At 39.8% G+C, this 18,209-nt stretch overlaps 1 protein-coding gene across 5 annotated transcripts in view; it reads right to left on the reverse strand.

The window, feature by feature from the left end:
* Nucleotides 1–14,093, reverse strand: part of SEPSECS (Sep (O-phosphoserine) tRNA:Sec (selenocysteine) tRNA synthase) — a 40,091-nt gene extending 25,998 nt beyond the window's left edge. For 2 of the 5 annotated variants that reach the window (XM_075148862.1, XM_075148864.1), the window contains exons 1-8: nucleotides 13,075–13,735; nucleotides 12,382–12,536; nucleotides 9,969–10,087; nucleotides 9,723–9,881; nucleotides 6,972–7,125; nucleotides 3,436–3,538; nucleotides 1,027–1,156; nucleotides 816–907 (exon numbers count right to left, since the gene is read on the reverse strand). In XM_075148862.1, coding sequence (XP_075004963.1) covers nucleotides 816–907; nucleotides 1,027–1,156; nucleotides 3,436–3,538; nucleotides 6,972–7,125; nucleotides 9,723–9,881; nucleotides 9,969–10,087; nucleotides 12,382–12,536; nucleotides 13,075–13,203 — 1,041 coding nt within the window. In that variant the 5' untranslated portion in view covers nucleotides 13,204–13,735. Of the gene's footprint in view, nucleotides 1–815; nucleotides 908–1,026; nucleotides 1,157–3,435; nucleotides 3,539–6,971; nucleotides 7,126–9,722; nucleotides 9,882–9,968; nucleotides 10,088–12,381; nucleotides 12,537–13,074; nucleotides 13,738–13,909 lie in introns of those variants that run through there. The other 3 variants (XR_012673470.1, XR_012673471.1, XM_075148863.1) reach the window with 3 other exon arrangements.
* Nucleotides 14,094–18,209: the final 4,116 nt, after the last annotated feature.

Here is an 18,209-nt window from a genome sequence, read left to right on the forward strand (position 1 = left end):
AGATCATGCATGATTTAAAATGATTAACTTAACAGTACTTAATTCACAGCATTTCCTTACTTAAAACTCTCTAAAAAAAAATAATCCTCTGTCTTAATACATAAAGATAGCAAAATCAGGCCTGTATTATGTCCAGAATTAAGGACAACTCAAGATGTACAGGTTCCAACTTAGACCACCTGAATGTTTGGGCAACGCAGTTATAACCAACACAAAACATATAGTTTGTGAGAGGCAGAAAAGAAACCTAGCTCTGTATCTAGATGAATACCTTAAATGACAGCATTTTTCTCTTTTTGTGGCCATGCATAGTATTTATAGCCTAACCAGAAGCTGTGATTCTCCAGAGAATGTGGTACACAAACATTTAATTAAACACTGTCCTAGCACAAAGGCACAACAGGGCCAAATGATAGAAGAGCAGAGACCCCTGGGTTACCTCCGAATGTCCGATCTCATGCTTTAGTCCTGGAAGCAGTTTGACCATTATAAAACAGCACAGTACTTCTCAGATTAAGCTTTCGCAGGCAACATTCTACTGTATTAGTCACACTTTAGAACAAATATGAATACTGTACAAGGACCTCAGTTTAGCTTTCTGGTTTGGAAAACAACATGGAAATCATGCTTACTCATGAGCACCATTTGGCCAAGAAGTAATTATGTCATACTGCCTTTCCAGATCCAGAGCTGTGAGCTCATAAAAAATTCAGTGGCTTTCTAGACAGAAACTGGATTTACTACCCAAAGCAGTTTTGCAACAAGACTTTGTTAACAGCTGACTTCAAGAAAGTGCTGCTTGCCAAAAAGCTTACCTTTCTCTCTTTCAGTAACTGTTTGTAGCCACTGGCACCTAAAGACAGAAGTGTAATGAGGACATCTAAAGAAGGAGATGCAGATGCTCTTCCTGAAAAAAAACAATATACAGATTAAATTGGCAAAAATAAATTTTATGTGAAAGAAAGGTGATAATCAAGTTTTCTACAGTTATTTCATATGGATGAAATAAGCCCATGAACTACTTACCTGGATACATTTTGCTGATCTCCTGAATGAAGGACTCATTGAAGCCAGCAATGATAGCACCACCTACTGGAACCATAAAATTTTTGTCCAAGCTCTGAACAAAAGCATCTATTCTGCCTACTCGAGCACCCTTTATCAAAAAGGAACAAAAAAAAAAATCCACAGCATACATTAGGAAAAAGGAAACACATGATAGCATCATAATTACACAGCAATGTAACTGAAATAAACATAATTCCTGAAACTCTCTCAGATATTGTATTTGTGATGAAAAATTAAAAATCATAGTATTACCTTTTCTTAGCATTGCTCACTGTTATTACCATTGTCTGCTTACATAGTACCTTACAAACTCCTATTTTGCTATGATTTAAGATACTGATTTTAGTTCCTGCAAGTCTAAGTGTAGCTTATTTTCAATAACAACCAAAAAGAAAACCCTTGAAATTTAAAGGGAATTAATACAGTTAAAACTGTACAACCCAAAACATTTCACAGGTTCTCACAGTAAAGGGCTACAGGTTAATGCTTCATTAGAAAAGAAGGTTTTTTTGATACATGTATAAATTTGCATTAAAACAAGTGGGCTGTGACAGCACTCCTTCTAAGGCTGCTTGCAAAATCAAGATCCAGATAACTTCCTACAGCAGATTTCCCCACGTCCCAGAAAACAAAATGTCCTTACACCTAGCCACTCAGATATTCTTAAAGGAAAAAAATGTAGATTCCGCAGTACATCTTCAACTTGAGTAATATGCTACTGTGAACTATACAATTAAAAAGTATGCAGGATTACAGAACCTGAAAACTATATTAAAGAACATACATATTAAAGTATATTCAAATACACACATATTAAAGTACTACATATATTAAAATCAAGAAATAGAAAAAGAGTTAATAGCTAACAGTTAATAGCTATGGCAAAAAGAGTGAAAAAAGCAGATCCAACTAAACCAGTTATTATTTCTATGTTTTAATAGCTTAGTGCATGGGAGATGGGAAAAAGCACTCCAAATTTGTCAGCTTTTTGACGGGAAGATGAATGCCAGCAACTATCATTTGATTTAATAGACAGGAGACCACCAGAGGAAAAGCATGACAAATGAAATGGTCTCAAAAGCTCTTTCCTGTGATACTCTTGCAAGTTCTGTTCACACTGTGCTCAGCATGTACATATTCTTAAGTATTCATTAATAACTACTTCCTCATAGACAGTACATTTTCTGTCGCAGGAAATACATTTTTGTAAATAAATGTAAAACAAATCAGAGCTCAAATGTATACATTTGCATAACCAAAGAACAAACAAACAAAAAAAACCCCAAACAACCTATCAAGAAGCCAAGAAAAAACACAGAAACCAACACAGTAACAGTTCTATTTGTAGCTTTGTAGTCTGAAAAGATTATCATTAGATACATGTCATGCAGTAAAACTCAGCAATTCCACAGCCCCCTTCATGTCAGAATTTCACTAAACTTGTGCAAGTTAAATACAATAAATACGTACCAAGTACGTTACAAATAAAGCGTATTTTCTATTTCACATATCACTTCAAGTTTTGTGAAATTACTTCAGCCTCTCAAGATTTAGAAATGCCAACATGATGTTCCTGTCATAATTATATATCAAGTTGGTCTGTGCCCAGTTAATAACGTAATGTCTTCTTAATCAGAAAAAAAATGACCACCATATTTTAAATTCATGATAGTTCAGGATCCCCTGGATCCTGTTAAAAAAACATCCCCCTATTCTTTTGATATGGGCAACAGAGAGCAAAGAGAAATATTGAAGAAACAGTGCATGTACGCCGCAATGAGCAAAAATGCAAGAATTCTAAATTTCATGGCTGATCTTAGATATTAAGCAACCTCCTTTTCAAAGTAAACAGGAACAGAAATTAAACTTTTTTGAACACAACATTGAACTTAACCCAGTTTCCTCAGCCGTTCCCTGTGACAACAATATTTTAACCGTGGCAACATCTATAAAGTGTTGCTGTAGAATCTTGTACCTTCAATTGAAAATCTGTAACTCACATTCTGTTGAAGGCTTAACCCCTATTCAAGTATGACCCATTATTTTATTTTTAGTTAATAAGTTTATGAAATATTTTAAGAAAGCTTATTAAGGACATTTTTCCCATTATGAAAGACACTTGGAACATAAACAAAACCTAAATAAATTTGACTTTAATACATAACAAGCACATAATAGGAATAACATATTATTTTTAAGCTCTATTTCCCTCTGCTCTGCTTTCTCAGAACATTGTTCAAATATCAGACATGCATGGGATTAGTCTCAAAGCTGTGAAACATCTGATAAAATTTGCTAGTGTTGTCTACAATCAGAAATTTACCTATACTTGTTAAAAAATTATTATTTGAAACACACAGCTCCTACCTGCTGGATAAGATGCATACATTTTGAAGATTGAACTCCATATGCATTGTTGACAATATGGGGAATGTCATAATTAGCACAAATCACAGCCAGTTCTTCCAGTCTATGAGCATAAAATTGTAATTTAGAGAAGCATTGATAACTGTAACTCATGTTACAAATCAGACCATTAAAAGACTGAAAGGCCTACAAGGAAGTCAGAATGAGAAAAGAAACTTTTTTGATGAGTACCTCAAGGTAGCACTTGTCACCTTAAGCTATAAAGGTTAAGAAGAAAATTCTGTTAGCTTTTACATATACTACAAATTGTTGACCTAAAATTTTAGGTCTAAAATTTTCCATGCTTCACTGAAAGTTTTGTCTGGAACACAGTAAAAAGATCCCAAACAATTCTGCTTCAGACATGAGCATTTTTTTATACTACTATAATGATAACTAACAGAGCTTTAGCTATTCACACTTTTTCCTTTTCTTCTAATATTCAACCTTAATATGGCCTAATGGAAGTTTCAAGATGTGTCTTGGGAATCAAAAGCATCATATAACAGTAAGTCTTTACACGCTTCTGTTTATTTCAGAGAACTAATATTTCAACCCTCTGGCTGAAATCTCACTTGCGTATTTCAGATAAACTGATAAACAGAAAAGATACACTTCAAAGGAATGGAGATCCCTAAAATGTCTGAATGTGAAAATCAATAAATTAAAACTTTGTTCAACTGTTTACTCAGAAATAAAGACAACTCTTCACTTGCCTTTAGAAATCCCCGAAATCACAGTGAGCTCAGCTTGGATTGATTTCTCAGTCAAACTAGGATTTATGTGGGTGCATAGGTAATTTTGGGTAAGGGCCTTCAGCATTTTAAACATACATGTACTTAGTACCCTTTTTTGAAGCACTCCAATCATGCTCTACTCTTTAAAAAAGCTCTTGATTCCCCCCAAACTTGTGATTTTAGAAATAAAATCTATTTGAAAAAATAAGGTAATATATAATAATTTAAAATGATGATAAAGGTAATATTATTTTTAAAAAATCAGGAAACTCTAAACCTTCAATGCATTTTACTCTATCTCCTTCTGTACAGCCTCTCACTGTGATTTACTGACATTCATATAAAATGTGACAGAGTATGAAAACATTTTCCAAGAGGTGACATTCCTTTGCATTCTATTTCTATTACACTGCCTAGTGTCATTTTGTAATGGCAAATTCAGCTGCAAACCTCAGATTAAATTTTCTAAAACTCAATCCTTAGGAAAACATCATCATCACTGTATTATCCCTAAAGAAATCACAAGTATTTAATGTTTAGGAAACACCTGTAGTATAATGTACGTATTGATCTTCTACAGTCAAGATATTCAGCAGGAGCTGCATGTCCAATAATTTTTCACATTTATCAACATCCTGAATCCTGAACTATGTAACATTAGCAGAATACTTCAGGAAACAACACTACACAGTGCAAAGTTTTGCCTTCTGATCTGCTGATCTTAATCAGATTCATTCCTCACCTTCCACAGACTCAAAGGAAAACAGTTCCACTCTTACAGGCTTCTTTTCAAGTGCAGGTAGAGAATTTCACCAAACTGGAAACAAAGTTGATATCTCTCCGAGGAAGGGCGTTTATACACTAGTGAATTATTCCCATAAAGTTAAATAATACTTCAAATGAAAGCTATAGGTATACAGGCATAAAACTCTTACCCTGACCTTTTAACAATCCTAAGCCACTTAAAATTTTAAAACACCACCACCACAACTAAACAAAGCCTTACAAGATATTTAAAAATAGACATGTAAAATGGTACCCTCCAGAAATGCTGTATGGAATTTTCCTTCCTGTAGGAAGATGAATGTTATGGCTTTCAATAGTTGACAGTATCCTTTAAATAGAAAGTGCGTTTAAATCCTCCTATATCTGTGGTATATCATAACACAGTACCATTACCTAATAATTCATCTCTTAGTTGCAGAGGACAAACCAATCGCATGTCAAAAAGAGGAGGCAGATAAGGAAAAGATTCATTTACCCAAGCTATAAAATAGACCATTCAATTTTGATAGCTGTGATTTAAGTTAGCCAATAAATCTGCAAGTCAACTTCAAGCAATGTTCATAGTATTCTGACAGAATTATATGGTTTTAACTTCCCTCTAGCAACTGGGTTAACCTATGATAAATACTGGGTTTTTTTAAAGGTAGGAAAACAGAGCAAAACATATCTTTACTTGCCATATTTCAGAGTCAATAATATTTCTTTCCTACACTTGCAAATACTCAACTGAATTTTCCAGATAACAAAGTAATTAACAAAAAAGCATGAACTGCAGAGGAACTCTAAACATAAGTCTTTTCAACATTGTGATAAATTAAAAACAATTAAAGTGGAACAACTGAAACATTACATTTAAAACCATGTAAAAAAAGACATCTTACTAATATCTCATACTTCAGTGTACTACATACAAGCCCATAAAAATATACCTGTTCAATTGTAAAACCTAAGGAATTTGCTTCTTGATACTTATTTTCCTAAGCAAATAGAGAAAGCAGGTTTTGCGAGTAACAATGGTGCTCATTTTGGACAAATGACTCAATATACCAAGTACTTTAGCCACCTCTACCCCAACATGTCATTTTCAGATGAGAAGTTTTTCAAATATTTCATAACCAAGCTACACGTTGAAATAATGTCTCAGATATTTCCCATCCATAACTGTAATGTTCATCTCAGCTTCAGCTAGTGCTCGAATGACATCTTTGTAGTAACTATGGAAGTTACGTATATGGACACATAATATTAGGAAAGAATGCAATGTATTTTAAGCTGCTTTTAATGGTGATTTAACAGCTGGAAATTGTAAGAAGTAGCATTATGCAATCAGGCAGCAAATGTTCAAACCAAGATAAGTTACAGCAGGGCAAATCATATGTTATACTCGTACAGCACATCTGCCCTAGATGCTTCCAAGAGTTTCCTTATATCGGTATATCTTAATTAGCCCTATAAACATCAGCATAATACAGGAAAGAGTACTCAAGCAAAGATTTTAAATTTAGCTGTAGCTTTTTTTTTAAAAAACTGTATTAACAGCCTAGAAAAATTCATCATTGGCTAGAGGAGAAGACTAGAAAAGGCAACAGTAATATTACAATGTGGCATTAGCTATGGAACTACATTTCCTGGATTACGTTTCTATGAAAGTCTACTTTTACTGCTTCCATGAAAATATAAGAAAACCACTGCCAAAATGACATTCATTTCACCACAAGAGATCATCATTAACCTCAGTTATATGACAGATGGAAGACCTTCTGCATTATTCTCACTTTTTTAATATACTTTTCTAAGAGTGGAACATTGTTTCAACCTGCCATTTTCCTTAAGCAAGGGGATTAAAGTATCTTTACTAATTGTTGGCAGTAATTACGCAATTTTAGGAAGATGGACATTCAAAACATGGAGGTTTTGTCTGGGTTTTTTTTTTTTACAGTAACAAATAATACACTTCTTACAAAGACTACTCACCTATCAGGTACCCTTGGAGCAAAGCAAGATGTTGTAGAATGCACACAAAGAATATTTTCAGCACCAAGAGCCTTGATTTTAGCCTCCACTGCTTCGATGTCTGTCCGTAGCTCATCGCCTTCTAATACATTTTCTATCACCACAGGCTCAAAACCTGGCCAAAAAAAGGAAGACCTGACCGTATATCATCAAATCTCTGACTAATTCAGTATAAATCTGAAAAATCTTCTTGCTTCTGTTATTTTAACAGATTCTTTCAGACTTGGATTAAGAACAGATACATAAACTGTTTTATTGTACAATGCCTGTACATCTAAAAACTACAACAATATTCTTGTTAAATACTGGACTCCAGACAAACGCTTACCTCACATTCTTTGCATGCAACAGCAACAGGTTTGAAGATTGTTTTAAAAACAGATTAACCTCTTCCCTCCCAATTAAAAAGAAAGTGTTTGAGTGGCATTCTTGTAAAGCATTAGGATACTAAAACAGCCTCTCTAAAAAAGGATGCCATTAGATGTACCAATGCAATAATGATCATTATGAATTGGCTTTCATCATAAGCCTCTGCCTTATTCAATCTATAAACTTCCAAATTACTTCTTAAGAGATAAAAATGTCCACGTTTGACCTCATTTTGAAAGTGAACTTTGTCATATCATAAAATCCAAGCTATTTCCCAAGTCATTTATTTTATTTTTTAAAGTTCCCAGTTTAAGTTTGTATTTAAGATGTTCAGCAGCTGAACCTCATAAGGTTGTTTCTCAAAGACACATATGAGAAATGTTTGAAAAAAGGAAGTCATCCCCTTCTTCTAAATGTTGGAATGTTTCCAGTTCTGGAATGGGCTGCTCAGGAGGGATGCTGAAAAACCAGAGAGGGTCCATCAGAGGGCTACAAAGATGGATATGGTATAGTGCACACAGCTTAGAAGAAAGGCTGTAAGAGCTAGGCTCTTCAAGCCTGAAGAGGCTAAGGAGAATATCTAATAGCAGCCCCCAACCATCTGAAAGGGAATTACAAAGACAAGAGAGCCAAACTCTCCTTGGTAGGATATAATAAGAGACAAGAGCAACAGATTTTGGCTTGAGAGGTTCAGAATAAACAGCAAGAAAAACATTGTTTCATTCAGAGGATAGCATATCACTGGAACTGTTATCTAGAGAGGTGGTGGAATCTCCATCCTCGAAGATTTTCAAGATTCAGCTAGAAAAAGGCATGGTTGACCTAACCTAGCACTTAGAGAGTCTTCTTTCTTAAAGAGGGAAGTCTGTCATGGTAGTTGCTCAAATTTCTAGCTAATAAATAAATAAATCGGAAAGATTTTGTTTACAGAATAGAACACTGAAAACCATATATTCCCTTCCCCAAACAGGTGTGGCATGGCAGCAACATCATGCTAGCTGAAGTGCCTATTACTTTCTTAAAAAACAGATATGTTCAGTTTACTGAATGAAAGTAAAGGGGGGGAAGGAGGGGAAGAGGGAAAGAGTGATTTCGAAAGCAGCGTAACATGGCAGCAGCTATGTGAATTCTTCCTTCATGGTTCAACACCATGCCTTAACACTGACATGTAGGGTTCAAACTCTACAGAAGAGCTTGGACTAGAATGATTTATTGACATTGTTAGCCCTAGTTTGGTTTTCAATTATCTCAAAGACAGACATTGCATTTAATAGATAGTTGTTAGATATCCGATACCTGCTTCTCTCTTATTTTTAGTTGATAATTCTTTTAATTAATCTTGCAATAGCTGTCTTAACTATTAAAAAAATTAACTGATCAATTATATTTCCTCACAGCCTTCACCATTATAAACATAACTTCCTTAGCTTGATGTTCTAAACTGAGCATAACATTCCAAAAACACTCCCACTTTTCTTATATACTTGTTCTGTTTGTTCTGATCTGATTCCTTTTAAACACCTCTGCATCTTACCTGGACAGAATCCAGTCCCTGCTTCCAACTGTTCAGTCATTTTTATCTAATGATTCTTTTATCCAAAAAATAAATGTGTCCTAGGAACTAGGACCAGAATCTATGCCACCACCTGCAGGTATGTGCACTGAGCTGGAAAATTATGGTCTCCCTTACTTGCCCTTTCCTTGATCCCATGCATCTGTCTGCAGGAGGGGACAGCTTCAGTGCAGGGATAGACTTCTACCCTTAACTTACTTATAGACTGGTAAACATGGAACGCCATTTGAGAGAAATTAAGGTTTGAACTAAGAAAGGCACCAAACTCATTTCCTAAGTAACTTGAGTGACATTGCAAGATTAAAAACCAATAGGGCAGCTAACACTTCCCATGTTCTAAAAGAAAAGAATGTGCGAATCAGACAGCTTGTCACCTTCTGATCACAATTCCTAGGACACATATGCTTTCTGCATAAATCTGAGAGAGAGATTTGAGCCATGAGCCTTGGTTTTACATAATTCTCAGGACAATAAATTAGGCATCTAACTCGGAGAGTGTACTATAACTTCCTCAGTATTGTGTTCTCTATTGACTACTTTATACACCTCTGTGTCTCAGCATACGCCTACATTTTACAAGGCATTAGGAAGACAACTTATACGTGTGATTGCACGTTAGAAACCAGGAGTGTACAAATAAAGCACTTAGAACTACTATGCATTAGGCCTTTTCTGGATCTTACTGCAAGCATATGAATTGATCACTCCGCTAGATGAAGTTTTATATCTGTTAGAAGAACACACTGCGTAATCAGTCAGCTCCTTCTTACCTGCAGTTATCATCGATTTAAAGCAAGATTTCTGGTCTATACGTGGCCAGATAATGTATTTTGCCTTTGGTCTCTTGTGCCGCAATGTTAAAAAACACAGAGTTAGACTCATGCCAGTTGCCATAGGAACCACAAAGCAATTGGTCACTGTCCGGACACCTGCACATAAAAAGCAAGTCAGAAATGAACACGAAGAACCCATGACATGCCACGGCAAACAAAAGATATTTTCAGATTTACACCTACCAGCCAGCTTTATAATATCCAGAACTACTGAATTAGTAAGTTTGTTCAAAAGGCTGGACCCTGCAGCTTTAGGCTGGACCGCAGAAATATCACCTGACCTTCCAATTCCATGGATCAACCTAAACAAAAAAGGATGAGAACATACATCAAGTTTTTTCACATCCCAAAGCAATAATTCTTGCTGACTGAAGAGAATTTAATTTGATAACAATTGTGGAAAATGCTATATCCAATGCAACATCAGTATCTGCTAGAATGAGTTCCATTATAACAACTGCATACATTTGTATGAAACTGTCACTTTTATTTTTTTTTAACAGTAGATTAACAATGTTCCAGTATGCAAGTAAAAACTTTGAGAAGACCCACAGTAGCAACACCTTTAGCATCTGGCAGGCTTCCTTTTAAGCACCTCAGCACTTCTTGATATCTGTTGAATTAGTACAATTAGCATTATAAATGCTGACATGTTCAGACACACAACTCCAAGGAAAACAAAAATCAGTTGCCTATAGTGTAGCATACCATAGGCATAGTGGTATTACACAGATACTCCCCTGACAAATGCTTCATCTCCACAAGGCAAAGAAATAATATATACTGTGACAAAATGTCCTGAAAAACAGTTTGGTTAATGTATCACTTCGCCCACCTTTTTCTACATCTTCACTTCATCTACCTCCTTCTATTATTCAATATTATGTATCACGCAATACCATCTCTCTCTGCATACTGTTTATAAATTATGTTTATAAACTGCGTTTATAAATGTTGGATATTATTTAGCACCTTTCAGGAGTAAGGATCCTGAAATCATGTATAAAATATAAGCTTAGAGAACTAACTTTACCATGGCTGAAATGCAGCAGCTGCTTAAGTAAGCTAGTAACCATACACATCTATTTATGGCTTTAATTCTGTTTTTGTCTTGGGAATAGAGTAAAATGCAGTCTGATGAGTGTATGAAATTTAGAACTTTTTGGAGCATAGTTTTACAGCTTAAATTTTTTTCCTCATTTCAAGCTATAGGTTGAAATCAACAATAGCTTGAAAGTTAATTGAAACTTGCACATAACCCTCACTCCATCAAAAATATTTTCATCCCTCGTTCCTGCTGCTATGTTCTTAATAGCTTTCTCATACTACTACTTCTTCTTTTCCGCACATAGGTACTCCTTCCTAAGGAGCAATCCTTTCTAAGCCTGGCCCTTAGAATTTATTAAGCTGAAAGGAAAGACAGCTTGAGAACCATCTCCTGCTACCTCCATCACTCCCAAAGTTACCTGTGCAACTTATTGCAGAAATAAGTGGAGTGGAGGATGCCTCTTACCTTGCTATTGCTGACACTCATAGGTGAAGGTGAGATGCCAGGTGACAGAGCTGCATGAGACCAACAGTAGCTAAATGCCAGCCCAGGCTCTCTCTGGGCAGAAGCTGGGCACGCTTTCTCCAGCATTGTCAGAAAACAATAGTTCCTCGGATGCTCTCCCCAGTGTGACCCTCTACCTCCCCTCACCATACATATCCTAGAGAGCAGTACAGAAAACAAAAAATGCCTAACTGATGTATTACTGGCTTTCTTCATTAATTTTTCATGGTACTGTAGGGCTTATGAAAGCCATTAAACCTAAGTAATTCAACTTCCATATGGTAAAGCTTGCTAAATTTCTGGCCTCTAATATGCTTGTGTGTTACTCTTTCAAGGAGAAACATTCCAGGAAATTTCACTTTGTTTCATTCCTGTTAGATAAAACATCACAGCAAGGCACTCAGCACAGAACTTTACGCAAAAAAAAAGTGTACACATAAAGAAATTAATGCAGAGCCTCTAGAATTATAGCACCCAACGTACCCATCAAGTGTCAGAAGGGCTACAAGCTGTTAAAAGCTCTTCTCATCTTTATAGATCTCCTTACTTCATATAAAGTGTATTATAGATGGACTGGGCTTTCATGTGCCTATCAACTAATCACATAATAAAGATATTAACGAATATAACAAAATACAAATAGCTGTTCACTAGGAATGTTCGATACTTTACAACTACAATATGCAGTAGTTTTTAATAATATACAGATGAAAAGCTGTACAGTATTAAAAACTGCAAGTAATGCATGGATTATTTTAAAATAGGAAGAGCTCTGCTTCCCTTGTATGCAGAGCATCCAATATCTTAAGCTTCTACCAGTTCAGCATACAGGACATAACCCCGACAAAAGATTTTTGTTTCATTCAAGACTTTTCAATGAGTTATTAATGAAAATTCAATACATAAAGTTGCATCAATTCAATATCGCATTATATTATTTTTCTCAAATGCTATCAAGGTCTCAGATAACAAGACACAATAAAATATGCCATTTGAAAGCATTAATAATAAATCTGAATAATTCAAATTGCCAATAATTTGTACCTGTAATGCCTTCGGGCAACGAGTCCTGATGCCACTCTTCCTTCCCTCTCACCCACACCGCAGTTGCCTAGAAAGTTATTGCTATCCATAACAGCAAGTTCATGAAGAAACAGTTCAATGGTGCTTTCATCCCATCCATCTTCAGGACATTTTCCCTTAATAATAATAATAATATAAAGGTAACTACCAAACTTGGAAATTAGAAATGAACAAATTTCTAAAAACTATGCAACTTGTTTGATTAATGTTACCCTTCTTTCCCATGCTGAACAGCAGTTTGTATTTTCATTATGCTGTTTTATATTACCTAATGTTATCAAACTGTATTCAGAGAAAAGTTAAACAACGATTTTTTCATATATTAAGTGCAATTACATTAGCATATCCTCATATTAAAAGTCAGGATATTTTTCACTTTCAAGTGTTCCTTAAGGTACACACAAAACCACTGCAGCACATATATGTTAATTACTCCCTAGAAGACTATAGATTATTTGATGTATTCTCTAGACAAGAATCTACTACTACAGGAATTCAGCAGAGAAAACTGGATGAAAGGGAGATAATTGGGTATTATAGAACCAAAAATATTAATTATGAGCAGAAAGGAAATATAGTTTCACTTGCAACACATCTTCCTATCTGTGTATTTTCCTTTCTAGTTATTATCTAATAGGCAAGGAAATCACTTACAGAATATAACGTGTCAAAACCTGCAACTAGAGACATGCTCTTTCTTGTGCTCTTTACTGCATTAAGCACTGCACTCATCTTTGCAAATTGCAGAAAATTTACCTCAGAGACAAGGTACCATAAACCCATGAAGCATTACTGTAGCAGCTCAACAGCTCAGAGGCTTTTTTTTTACGTGTCCCAACAACAGCAAAATGAACTCAGTAAAACGAATTCATTTCTGAAGTGTGGTATGGAAGTTAAGTTTGAAACGGTGGACGATGTGACTAGGGACGTTCAAGAACTGAAACATTTGAGAATTCATTGATAATGATTTCTGTACATTGGAGACAAAGAAATACATCATTTTGGCACCTTACAAGTATCATTTTTTATCTCGTTAGTATCTTATTGTTTTAACTGTTTGCTGGGCCTTTCTCAGCGAACACACAACCCAAGGCAATAATTTTCTACTCCCAAATGTGGCCTTTCATTTCGGGGCTCCGTTAAGGTCTCTGCCACGGCGCAAAGCGAGCCGAGCTCTCCCGAGCCACCTCGCCCGACACCTGCCCACCGGCACGGGGGGGTAAGGAGGGCTGGAAAACCAGTGTGGGAGCCGCTGGGGCGGAACGGCCCGGCTCTCCGCGGGGCCCTGCAGGCCTGCCTGGGCTCACGGGGCTGTGCGGGGACGCTCCGGCCGTGCCCGAGCCGGGCGGAGAACAGGTGGGAGGGGCTCACTCGCGGGGCCCCGGGTGGGCCCACGCCCGCGGGCGGCTCAGTGCCGCTTTCCCCCACTCCAGGGCCCCGGTGCTCAGAGGGCCGGCGGGGGGAGCTCGGCCGGGGCGGCCCCGGTTACCTGCTCCAGCAGGGCCCGCAGGCGCAGCTCGTGCGCGCGGCGGCCCTGCGCCCCCTGGCGCACGTAGGCCGCCGTCACCAGCCGCTCGCTGGAGCCGAAGTTCTCCGCGTTCATGGCCGAGGGGCGGGCGGCGGCGCGGCTCCCGGCGGCGCGAGCTCCAGCCGCCGCTCCCCCGCCGCCGCCGCGGCGCTGCGTGCGCGGCCGCCGAGCGGGCCACCCGCGAGCCCGTTGGCTCCCGCCGGAGAGGCGCGGAGGGAGTGCGCATGCGCCGCTGAGGAGCGCCAGGGCCCCGCCCCTCGCGGAGGCTGGGCCGCGCCCGCCCCGCCGCGGGCTCCCGTGCTGAGGGCAGTCCCCTCCGGGGGGCGCTCCGCCCGGCGCAGCCAGCAGGAGGCCTCGGCCTCTGGGTGGAGCGCTTGGCCCGCCCCCGGCTAGAGGTACAGCAGCTAGCACGGGCCCGCGGCTGCCTTTACCCGGAGCTGCCGCGGGAGGGGCCTCCATTTTCCGCGCTCGGGCTCCCGCAGTCGGCGGCGTCTCTCCGTGAGGGGGGGAAGCCCACCAGGATCGAGACTTCTCGTCTGTGAGGAACCCGTTCCTGGGTTGTTTTTTCCCCTCTCCCTCGAAGTTTAGAATTAGGCTGTTGAGAACAGCCACGTAACTCCCCGTAAAGATCCTGTCGGGGCAAGAGCCTTTCGCTCCTCACGACGTTTCCGTGAGCAAAGGTGGCTGTGGGACTGGCCACAGCAAATAACGGCCATCTGCTCACTTGGTGCGACTGCAGCCCGGCCTATCCGCCGGGGTGTGGACGCAATGCAAAAAATCGCGTGCAGGTAGAGAAACACTACTAGGAGAGATCTAATTTGCTTTCTTTTCACGTTATTTGGGAAAATACAGTTATGCCGGTAGGAAATCTGGGGCAGGCATTGCACCTTTACTAGGAACTGCCAGTGAAGCCTCCGCAAGCGGAAGCTGAGCTGGGGCACAGGGGCTCCCCAGGGCACCCCGGCGCCCGGCTGCCCTCGCTGTCCGCTGCGCTCCGCTGCGCTCAGGCAGCGTGGGGGCTGGCAGATCGCCATATGCCTTCCTAAAATAACCAGTAGCAAGTGTGCAAAATTTGAAGAGGTGCGTTAAGTACCCAGTGTGTTTATTCCAGTGTTTAGTTTTAACGAGCCTGTACCTGGTCAACTGAATTTGTTTATGAAGTCTTATCTGATTCCTCTGTTTTACAGTTTTAAGCTCAGACGGCTAATTAACATGTGAAAAGTACATAGTGACCGTCCCGCTTCTGTAGGTTTAAGTAGCCTGATTAGGATCTTTCAGGCGTGCTGACAGTAATCTTACACACCTGTTTGAATTGTTGGCTCTAACTATAATTACGTAGTTTCTTAGTCCTTTTGAACAGAAAAGAGCATTGCAAGTTGAATAGTCCCGCTTCTTAGTCCCCGTAGTCTGGGGACTGCTGCGTCTGGATTGTTACGATGTGTCGTGTTGCTGTTACTTCAGAAATACTGAGCAGCTATTCATCTTGTTCTGTATTTTAAAGTATCACAAGAGGGCGCTCACCTAAAGCTAAAAGTGCACGATTGTGCCGTATTGCCTTTTTTTTCCCTTGTGTTTTTCCCACTCCGATGTTTTGACTTAGTGCTCAGATACATATTATAAACGGATGAGAAAGTATGCTCTATGGATTAGAACGATAGAGACAACAGTGTTAGTATGAGGAAAATTATCATTAAATTATACCTTATATAGGTATACTCTTCGCTGGGTAAAAAACTGGCTGGACGGCCGGGCCCGGAGAGTTGTGGTGAACGGAGTTAAATCCAGTTGGCAGCCAGTCACAAGCGGTGTTCCCCAGGGCTCAGTACTGGGGCCGGTCCTGTTCAATATCTTTATCAACGATCTGGATGAGGGGATCGAGTGCTCCCTCAGTAAGTTTGCAGAAGACACCAAGCTGGGCGGTAGTGTTGATCTGCTGGAGGGTAGGAAGGCTCTGCAGAGGGACCTGAACAGGCTGGATCGATGGGCCAAGGCCAACTGTATGAGGTTCAACAAGGCCAAGTGCCGGGTCCTGCACTTCGGCCACAACAACCCCAGGCAACGCTACAGGCTTGGGGAAGAGTGGCTGGAAAGCTGCCCAGAGGAAAAGGCCCTGGGGGTGCTGGTTGACAGCCGGCTGAACATGAGCCGGCAGTGTGCCCAGGTGGCCAAGAAGGCCAAGGGCATCCTGGCCTGTATCAGAAATAGTGTGGCCAGCAGGAGCAGGGAGGTGATCGTGCCCCTGTACTCGGCACTGGTGAGGCCGCACCTCGAATACTGTGTTCAGTTTTGGGCCCCTCACTATAGAAGGACATGGAGGTGCTGGAGGGTGTCCAGAGAAGGGCAACAAAGCTGGTGAAGGGCCTGAAAGGAGGTTGTAGCGAGGTGGGTGTTGGTCTCTTCTGTCAAGTAACCAGCGATAGGACGAGAGGAAATGGCCTCAAGTTGCACCAAGGGAGGTTTAGTTTGGACATTAGGAAAAATTTCTTTACTGAAAGAGTGGTCAGGCCTTGGACCAGGCTGCCCAGGGAAGTGGTTGAGTCACCAACCCTGGAAGTATTTAAAAGACGTGTAGATGAGGCGCTTAGGGACATGGTGTAGTGGGCATGGTGTGTTGGGTTGATGGTTGGACTCGATGATCTTAGAGGTCTTTTCCAACCTTAATGATTCTATGATCCAACTTATTTGCATGATTTATTAGTAATTTTAATCCAGGTGGCTAATTGAGAATATTAGCTGCTCAGAATTAAAATTAATAGTTTGTTAATAGCTATGATGGTGATGTGTATTTTGTTTAATTATGAGCTGTCATAGTGTTTGAACTCTGCGCTACTGAAGATTGAGGCAATGTAAAGACTTCTTTAGATCAAGACCTGTGAGCAAGTTACAGAATTCTCATTGCAGTAGAAGATGAAAACTAACAATTAATTGCATTTAGCCATACACTAGCAGGTGCATATGAATCCCTAAACCAGAAGAAATAACTAATGAGTTATTTCTTGTTTAGTTTATTCCAAAGAAAGAACTTTCAAATGTTTTAGAAACCCATGGATGAACTGTTTAACAGAACGTTATTGGAACAGCCACAACTCACTCATAACTAACGTAGCTAAAGGGAGACGCGGTCTTCCTTAATGGTCTGCTGGGCAAAATGTCAGACTTCTCCCATTTTAGTCTGATCTTTTTGTTTGCTTCACACAGGACTGAACATCGGTATAATTTTCTGTACAGAAAATTACATAGTTACAGTACATTTCTGTACAGAAAATTACATAGTTATTAACAAACTATTAATTTTCTGTACAGAAAATTACATCCAGTTGCTGTAACCTTCATATACTTGTTTACTAGGCATAAAATGGCTGTTCATCTGGAGTCACAGTTGACTGAATATGTTCACTTTTAATAGAAAGGAATGGAAACAGAAATGCAAGTGTGAACAGATTTTATCAAGTGTTACAGATATTAATAGTTACATAGGTAAATGACACTCAACTGAGTTCCAAAGTCCACTGGCTGGCAGGTAACCTGAGACAAAACAAACACAAGCCAAGCGTTTCAGTAAGGTTTTATTTTGCCAGTAACCAAGCAAAGTAATTTTCTTTCCATGATCCAGGTAATATACAGAATGAATCCTGAATATCATGAATAATTATGAGAGTAATGAATAATAAATATGTGCAATTACTATTTTAGCTGAGAACTGATTTGCTCCCAGTATAATCCAGAATCCCAGTTCTATACAAGTACTCCGTGCGTGTATCTTTGTCCCATATTTCACCAAAATCTTTGAGTACTGCACTGAGGACACCCCTCTTCTATAGGGAGGCGTGGGAGAAGGCGTCCACGTCAAAGTCTGATGCAGTGTGTTGGGGTTATAGTTGTACTCTCTTCCAGTTAATAACGCAAGGATGGTTGTGGGAACGTGGAAATAATGACAATATATTCGTGTTGTTTTCACTCACACTGTTTTTAGGCTTCCTTTTGGAAATTACTCTCCGATTCCCCGAGCACAATTTTGCCGTGAGGCATAAATTCTTTGCAAATTGATGCCCACGACCGGTAGCCGGGCCTGAGCCCGGTGCCGACGGCCGCTCAGACACCCGAGCTGGTCCGGGGTCGCCCGCGCAGCCCAGGGGCGCGGGGCACCCCGCAGGCGCCGCTCGGGGCCGCGGCCCCTTTAAGGCAGGTAGCGGCGGCGGGGCGGGGTGCCGGTGCGGCGCGCATGCGCAGGGCCGTGACAGGGGCCGCGGCCGCGGAGCTG

This window comes from Calonectris borealis, chromosome 4, assembly GCF_964195595.1.
Source record: "Calonectris borealis chromosome 4, bCalBor7.hap1.2, whole genome shotgun sequence".
Taxonomy (NCBI): Eukaryota; Metazoa; Chordata; class Aves; order Procellariiformes; family Procellariidae; genus Calonectris; species Calonectris borealis.